Source organism: Anabas testudineus, chromosome 2, assembly GCF_900324465.2.
Source record: "Anabas testudineus chromosome 2, fAnaTes1.2, whole genome shotgun sequence".
NCBI lineage: Eukaryota > Metazoa > Chordata > Actinopteri > Anabantiformes > Anabantidae > Anabas > Anabas testudineus.
In genome coordinates, this window is record NC_046611.1 from 26,028,530 (window position 1) to 26,036,736 (window position 8,207).

The 8,207-nt window shown below is 41.1% G+C and overlaps 1 protein-coding gene across 2 annotated transcripts; it reads right to left on the minus strand.

The window, feature by feature from the left end:
- Nucleotides 1–456: 456 nt before the first annotated feature.
- On the minus strand, nucleotides 457–5,616 carry foxh1 (forkhead box H1). Of its 2 annotated transcripts, none has more exons than XM_026363378.1 (4): nucleotides 5,507–5,616; nucleotides 3,254–3,844; nucleotides 2,553–2,657; nucleotides 457–2,385 (listed from the first exon to the last, which is right to left on the minus strand). In XM_026363378.1, exons 2-4 carry the CDS (start codon nucleotides 3,734–3,736, stop codon nucleotides 1,417–1,419), a joined length of 1,557 nt encoding a protein of 518 aa, XP_026219163.1. In that variant the 5' UTR covers nucleotides 3,737–3,844; nucleotides 5,507–5,616; the 3' UTR covers nucleotides 457–1,416. The 2 variants fall into 2 exon arrangements, with proteins under 2 accessions (XP_026219163.1, XP_026219164.1); XM_026363379.1 differs by lacking the exon at nucleotides 5,507–5,616 and adding an exon at nucleotides 5,321–5,358.
- Nucleotides 5,617–8,207: the final 2,591 nt, after the last annotated feature.

An 8,207-nucleotide genomic window follows, 5' to 3' on the forward strand; every position in this document is an offset into this window, starting at 1 on the left:
CAGCCGTGGCCAAAGGTTTTGAGAATGACACAAACAATTATTTAGACTTGATTTTGCTCCGTTTTCCTCTGTGTTTAGCTCTTTTTGTCAGATGTTATAGTGAAATATAATTACAAGCATTTCAGAAGTGTCAAAGGCTTTTATTGAAGCAGCAGACTTAAATGACAATTTATGTTTGAGTCATCCGGCTGTAAATGATTGATTTCAGTTTCAAATTTGTAAAAAATCTTCAAAATGTTGGTTTGTGTGTGGATTGATGGGCAAAAATGTATATGTTTAAATTAAATATAGTAGTGAAAGAGTCAGTTCTTACTTCAGTCAACGTACAACACTGAGCGGCACAGTTAAAAATAAACAGCATTTTATTACATACCATTTTCAACTCCATGACCTTCTTTTAACACTTTGACCTTTGAACTGAGTTCTCACTTCAACTCAGTTCTGTACAGACGTTTAACAAGACCACAGGAAAATGGCACAAAACTAACAAAACATTCATCTGTCGAGGTAGCTGAAGACATTTATAAACAATTTCCTCTGGGAGATGATCTCAGTGACATAAAATAGTGCAAATAACCAGCAGTGCAAAGTCCACAGGAAACATGTCCCAGTCTGAGGTAGTTGTAGAGTACAGTGGTAGGTTGACATGAGAACATAGAACCCACATTGTTACAGATTGATCCGATGTAATACTATAATTTAATTTAAATGTAGCCTCTTGTCTTTGCTAAACCTGTAAAAAAACAGTCCTGGGTGCTGTAACTATTAATCAGATAAATATGATATTGTAGCTGTTTTCACTGAAATTATGCCAATATTTACCTAACTATCCTATATACTGCTTACAATGCTGGCAGATAAACTGTAAGAGAAAAACAAATGATATTACATTTGATACTACAGCTCAGATTTACCTTGTGTATCATTAATGTCCAGCCCATCATATTATCTCACAATTCCAGGTTAAAGCAATGAAAACATTTAGTAGTGACAATTTGTAGACACTAAAAGTAATTCATGCAAGAAAGAAAAGTCATGCCAGTAAAAAAACAAAAACAAACAAACGCTTGGAGTAATATACTCTCTATGCAAAGCTGAGGTAGAAGCTTGTTTGTTGTATAGTTATGTGAGGTAGAGATCATGCAGCACTACACAGAGATGCATGATGGTCTGTCTTTTAAAAAAGTTGACATAAAAAATGTAAGTCTGCCGTCTCTTCTAACTGTAAACATGAATTCATCATAGCATTGTTTGCACCCTTTTCATATTGGACAGTCACATGTTGCTTGAGCCAGAGGCAATGATTAAGTCTTGCAAGAGAAATGTATTTCCTTTGTGGATCTCTATCAAACCTCCCCTCCTCCTCCGTGGTTTATCATCCTTGCATGTTAGAGTGACATGAATTCAGTCTGGCAGTCAGTACTGGGGGTACCTGTTTACTGGAGGCCCATTCTGCAGGGTGTACTGACTGGCTGAGTGGTGATGTGAGTGAGAGTTCTGATTGGTTGGTACTAGCACATCAAACACACTCTTATTTGGAGGCACCGACTGCAGCATATTGTCTAAATCCATGATTAGTGGAGGGGCTGGGACTGAAACTCGCCCATTGGGGAGTATGGGCCAATATGTGTGCCCTAAGAAGTGACCAGGCGCCACAGGAGAGCTACCATAGCCATAAAGGGGAAGTCCACCATGCAGAGGCATTAGAGGACTTCCACTGAACCGCATGCTTGGTGGGGCAACAGCATTGGGGGGAGCATATTTGGCATAGGATGTAGGGAGTTCCCATGGAGGTGCCACCGTTTCCCGTCTAGCTGATTTGTGCAGCGGTGGCTTGTAGTGCTCATAGCCATCCGATCCCGCTTCACCGTCAGGGGGAACACGCTTCCCAGATAGGGAAACACCTTTCCATTCTTCGTCAGAGGAGGAGGAGGTGGAGGCCGGGCTAGCAGAGCTGGCAGAGGCACTACGGACCGATGATGTGTAGCGTGATCGTGAAGGAGGTGAGGGCCGAGGGTGCACCACCTCACCCCAGCAGTCTCTAGTGGTCACATCCACATTCCCAGATACACTGGATGGTCGTAGGCTGTGTAGTAGGGAATCAATGGCAAAGGATGAGTCCAGTTTGGGTTGGAACAAGTCCTCCTGTGGTGGGGAGGGGTTTCCAGAGCGCATGGGAGGGAGGGAGGTCACAGGGTCAGAGGGCAGCTCAGATTCTGCCTCATGTCCCTGTAGGATGTACGGAGCCAGATCCTGAGCAAAGATTGTCTCATCTTGGCGCGACACAGCTGTGTTCTGCCTCTTGAGAAGCTCCAGAGGAACACGGCTCAGCTCCACTGCCCAGAAATTCCCCTTTCCCTGGGGCTTACCAGGGTCCTTTAGCACCTACAGGTGGAGGAAAGATGGTGAGTGAGATCAGGGTTTGGCTTGACAAACTAATTTAACAGTGATTTATCACAGTAAGAGTGGATAAATTAAAAACAAAATAATAAATAAATAAGAGGTATGTCCTCGACAAAGTCTATTAAATGAGACAGTTTTAACATGCACACCTTGACAAAGCAGTCATAAGATGAGAGGTTGTGTCTCACTGAATCCCGCCACCCCTTGTAGTTTCCTTTGAAGAATGGAAATAAAGTACTGATCTCCTTGAGGATCTGAAAATAAAAAAAACATAAGAAAAGTGTCAGTATGGTTTTAGAACATAAGATGCTTGTGCAAAGATTTTAGATATTTGTTTGGGTAAGAAAGTAAAGATGTCACTGTAACATGATGTAATACATCAAGACATGACTACAGAACTCCACAATATTGTACACTTCAATGGAACGGGTCACACAAAATTATCAATGTAAGAACTAAAATTGCATAGCAGTTAATTTATAGTATTTAAAAAAACCATGCTGCGGCTATTCACTGTATATCTTATCACTTCTTTGATACAGATCAGTGTCTGGTTTCACTGCAGTTTAAACTTATCACAGCAAACCAACAATGGCAGGGATGGTAGTCACTCAAGTGTCACCTAGAGGTAACTGGTCAGTGTCACTTTGTAAAATATCCACCTTTGTTTGTACCGTCAAGACTATTAAAAAGAATTTACATGGAAACATTTTCTCGCAAGTAAAACAATAATAATATAAATAAAATGCTGCTGAAATGCATATCATCAAGCAGCACTGCGCCCTATACCCAAGACACACAGAGTACAGGATTTTGCACACCCACACAAACAGTGTGTTTTCATATTTACCTCTGATAAAGTCAGTTTCTTCTCTGGAGACCTTTGGATGACCATAGCAATCATGGCAAGATAGGAGTATGGCGGTTTTGGATACCGCTGATAGTTCTTCTTCTTCCCACTGCTGCTGGTGCCATTTTTTTCTCGTTGGTTGTTCCACGAGTCCCCGTTAACAGTTTCCCGTTTGAAGGGCCCATCTTCAGCCGTCGGGCATGAAGAGCCCGGTGGTGCTGTTTTATCCATGAAGGCCGTGGCGCTGTGGAGATGTTCGGGGCGCGCTGCCGGCTTCTCCAAGCGCGGCGGTTGCTGAGGAACCATCTGAGCTGGATGACGAGGCCAATGTTGGACTGGAGAGCCCCGCGTTACACCGCCGGGAGGAAACCTGTGCGCATTTCTGTGGAAGTCAAGTTGATGGTCGTGATGTTCTCCAAGGTGGGACAGAGCGGGTGGTGCCAAGATGCTCTGCTCCGGCCAGTGCTTTGTCATGTTGATCATCCAGGGGGGAAGATCGGCCCACACGTTTGGACAGGAGCACGGAGAGGGGGGAGGGAAGTCAAGGAGTTGGTCCTTAACTTCTGGCAGACTGTTGGCTCCAGGCTGACTCTATTTGAAGAGCAAACAATTAACAGTTTAATGTAAATCCCGCTGCGTAATCGAGGAGAGAATGACGCGTTATCTGAGAGCAGAATGACTGATCGCCGCGGGGGGGGAGTTGGTTTGGAAACTTTCAGTGTTCAGAAGATTCACGCACAAATGCCTAAAGTGCAAAAGTGTATTTGTAGTTGGTAATAAACTCTAAATAAACAAAATGTTCATTTCTAAAAAAAAAAAAAAAGTCTTAGAATTTGCTTAAACTGCATCTTTAAATGTTTAGTGAGTGACTCGAGAGTGGCACTCGGTCAAAGAGGCGAAAAGTAAAACGCGTGGGGGGTGAGGGGGAGCAACAAACTAGTAATTTCGATTGAAGCTTACATGCAATCAACAATTTTGGAAAAGCAATATACATAAGGGGCGGCTAATATACAAACCCTGAAAGATTAAGAAGTTGACAGTTACAATCATTTGATAATAATCACTTGAATAAATCTGCACATTTGAGTCACTGATTTCTTTTTTTTTAACATTGTAAGAGATAAATTCGTTGAGCAGCTATCTGAGTTGCGAGGTCTATAATTGAATTGCGGGTCAGATCAGCTTTCAGCAATCAGTGTAGCCTATAACCCCTTCAAAACGGCAGCTCTCTGTTTGGAGAACAATTTACAAATTGTAATTGTCAGCAAATAATTTGGAAGAATTATTGTCGAGCTCAGAGCGCGCAGCACTCGGGGGTGTTGTGCGCTCTGCAGGGTCTCCCCGGGCCTGTGCAGGGTGTCGTCGACTGTTGAAAGACTGAGTTTCGGGAATGCATGTCTTTTGTTCAATTTAACGCAGTGCTAATGTGCAAACTCTTGCTTCTCAGCAAGACAGTGAAAACAAGTTGGATTAGAAGGAACCCCCGTTGGCAAGCTGGAGACAGGTTCTTCCCAAAGCAGCTACTTAGCATGTGAGGAAATACTGGAGCTATTCAGCACCGTTTGTGGGTTTTCTGGCGCTTACAAGCTGCAAAGTGTCGTAGCTGGGCAGGGCATTCACACCTCATACATGAGCAATTATTACCCCCCCGCACCTCCATCACTATCTCACACACACACACACACACACTCACCGCCCCTCTCCCCAAAGATTAGAAACTGCCTCTACAACAAAACCACTTCACCAGCTATGAGAATCAACAACCTACAGCCCCTTTCGATATCGTGTCACACTGCAAACATGTAGCTATTCGACCTGTTATTTCAGTGATGGACGTTTGATCTGATGAGTTAATGAAAATCTTAGTGACGCTCTTGAATCAAGCGTCACTAAGATTTTGTTCACCAGAAAGATCCGTAAATTAAAAACACTGGAAACGGCTCGACTCTACCGATAGATTTCACACAGCAGGTCTGTGCTGCCATCACATTTTGGTGTCACCTAATCCACCACTGAGCGTTTAACGTGGCATTTCAGCCAGGATGGTCTTGTCGTTGTGTGGCCTACCTGTGAAATTCACATTAAGGTTTTACTGCTGTGCGTTCATTTAGATGACACCAAACAGCTTCCATAGCACATCCTGCCAGGCTCATCAAGTGATTGTAAAATCTAAAGAGGATCATTTGATTTAATTTGTTCTGCGCAGACATGGCGTCATTTTTCATAAGCTCAGCTCCTGTGCGAAAAACTTACCACGCAAGCTTTTGTAATTTTTTTCAGCAAAACGCAAAAAGTTTGAGCTTGTTTTCCAGGTCAAATAGTGAGCAACAGCCCTCCACCTGCACCAGGTTGCATCAATAAACTTCTTCTCTGGTTGCCACAGTGTTGCACAGTCAGAAATCTTGACCACCCTCTAGTGGTTTCAGTCAAAGTTCAATTAAAGCTTCACTTGACCAATTAATGAAAGTAACAGTTCTCCATAAAATCAGCCACTTGAACCTTCTCTGCTCAAAAATAAATGTTATGCATTTTGTTTTTCCCCCTCAATAAAACATGTACAGGCAAACCCCTGAACCACCGTGCACAATGATTTACATGTCTTTTCATAGCCACATTTAAATACAAACTGTCAATCCATCTCTTCCTGTCTGCTGGAGTGCCTGTTAATAGGGGTTTTTGGATTAGTGAGCCACACACCAGAAGAATAGAGAACCAGATGAATAGAATAGCATCCAGGACAAGGCTGTCCACATGGGCTGATTGTGTCTAGACAAATCCCCCCTAAGCTTGTCCTGGGATTGCATGGTGATACTGAGATGGAGAGGAGGGATGAAGATTAGCTCTTCTGTGACAGAGAAAGATGAAGTGGGAGAAAGTTTTCACTGTGCAGCCACAGTATCACAGCAGCAGGACTGACAACATGTTGTGTACAGATTGACATTTTCCTTTGTGTAACTATCATATTTCAAATCAGTTTGTGAATTATTGTTGTTTGCCGACATTTGTAAGACATATTTTCATCTCAGTGTTTGATGATATAACTGCATCTTGCAGCTCCAACAAATAAATGTAAAAGATTAACTCACTAAAAAACTTCTACTGCTGGTTTCTAACCATGGTAATAGTCTCTGCAGTGCAATACACAGAAAATTGCAAAGTGACATTGAAGACAGTTCTACACTAACATCTCTTACCAGATGCTTCTTCGTTAGAGATTAAAAAAAAATCTTCTCACATAGATTATTCAGAATACAGAATGGTGATTTTGGAAAGATGCATTTATATTGACTTTTCAATTCAATTTTAAAGGATGTGAGAACTACAATTGAAATTCTACTTACCACCATTTTATTGCAGTGAATGCAAACATCTTAATGATTGATATCTAAAATTGGTCTTTAGTAAATGTATTTATTAACCTTTTGAAGCTTTTTGTTTTGTAAAATGTGGTACCTTTAGCTCATTATATCCCTATTTTTAAACACCAAGGATGCACGGTATCTTATCCTGGGGGCCACAGATGGTAACAGTAGCTCATGCTCACAAGCTGTTTCCTTGTTGCGTCTCTGCACAGTCTCACTCCTGTTCTGGTTGGTCAAGTCACTGCAGGGGTCAACACATCACAGGGTCATCTGTTTCTTGGTATTTGCAGTGGCAGTGTCATGGTTTTGGATCAAGCAACTAGTCAAGCAATCTAGTTAAACTGTCCAACTTTTTTATATATGGAACTGACTTAAGGGGCCTATTCTAATGTCTAACATTTGTACATGAACTGTGTCTGTTGTGGCATCAGTCACTAATACTTAGCTTAATGTTAATTATTATACTGCAGAAAACTGTTATAGTGCTGAAGATGGTGGCAAATCCATTATCCTAAACCACTAAAATAAAACAATCAGCCAGAAATCTGTTGTTCTGATCCACAGGACCTCCACTTCAGTCAGCACAGGAGTGTCATATTAGCGCTTTGATTAGGCCTACGTTCATCACCTTCATACAGCCTGTACATGTCTGATCTTTTAACCCATTATTCAGTACTCATATGACCTGTCAACCAAATGTTGTTCTGTAGTCCAGGCTTAAGACAAAATGAGTTAACACGTTTATAGCTTTAAAAAAATATTTATTTATTTAGTCTGGCCAGAGTTTGAAAATACAAGAAAAGTTTGAGCTCACCTAATCATGCTCATATCTGCACGAATTAAGCCTAGACATATATTTTGGAAGCTAGTCCCAGTCTAAGAAATGTAAAGAAGTGTGATATATGATTTGTAACTTCCAGCACCCACCTAATGAGAATGGGCATGAAGTAGGAGGCATGAGAAGTGCTTGTAAAAATCTTTTAAGAAAGTGTGTAACAGAATTTTTGGGGGTTTTTTTTTTTGGAAAAAAAAGAGGTAATTATTTATTTAAAATACATGTTCCTCCAAACACTTCATACTGTTCTATTATTTTATTTTGTTTATTTACAGTTATCTATCTATACTTATATCCTACCTATGTATAATGTATCTATGCAGGTAGATTGACTGGATTCATTATTTTTATTTAATTTGTGTTATTGTGGAAAAGCAACGAAAAACAGACTGCAGACCTAAATAAATGTCCCTTAATATTTGTCTTTCTAAATGACTTTAAAAGGTTATTAAAGAGCCTCAAGTTCCTTAAAATGTAAGTCAAAGAAACATGAAGTTGATAAATGATATTTTCCAGAACCTGAAATAAAAGAAATAAATAATGGAAAAAAGAAGAAAAGGGTTGACAATCTGTATTTTGTGTAGTCTCATATTCTTTGCTTTACTTATTTATTAGTATTTTTATTTCCAGCCCTGCCGTGTCCTCTAATGTGGGATTTCCTACTTGAAGCGTTTCACTGTAAATAAACCCAGAAATGGAGAAAGCAGCGCCTGCGCGCTCTGGCGCCCCCTGCTGGAGGCTGTCTTCCGGGAGGACA

Excerpts from the sequence above, each read along its gene's own strand:
- foxh1 (XM_026363378.1), bottom strand. The coding sequence starts at position 3,736 with ATGATCAACATGACAAAGCACTGGCCGGAGCAGAGCATCTTGGCACCA. Across the intron at positions 2,658-3,253 it reads AGAAACTGACTTTATCAGAG|ATCCTCAAGGAGATCAGTAC; the intron begins GTAAATATGAAA and ends TTTTATTTTCAG. Across the intron at positions 2,386-2,552 it reads CTTATGACTGCTTTGTCAAG|GTGCTAAAGGACCCTGGTAA; the intron begins GTGTGCATGTTA and ends CTCCACCTGTAG.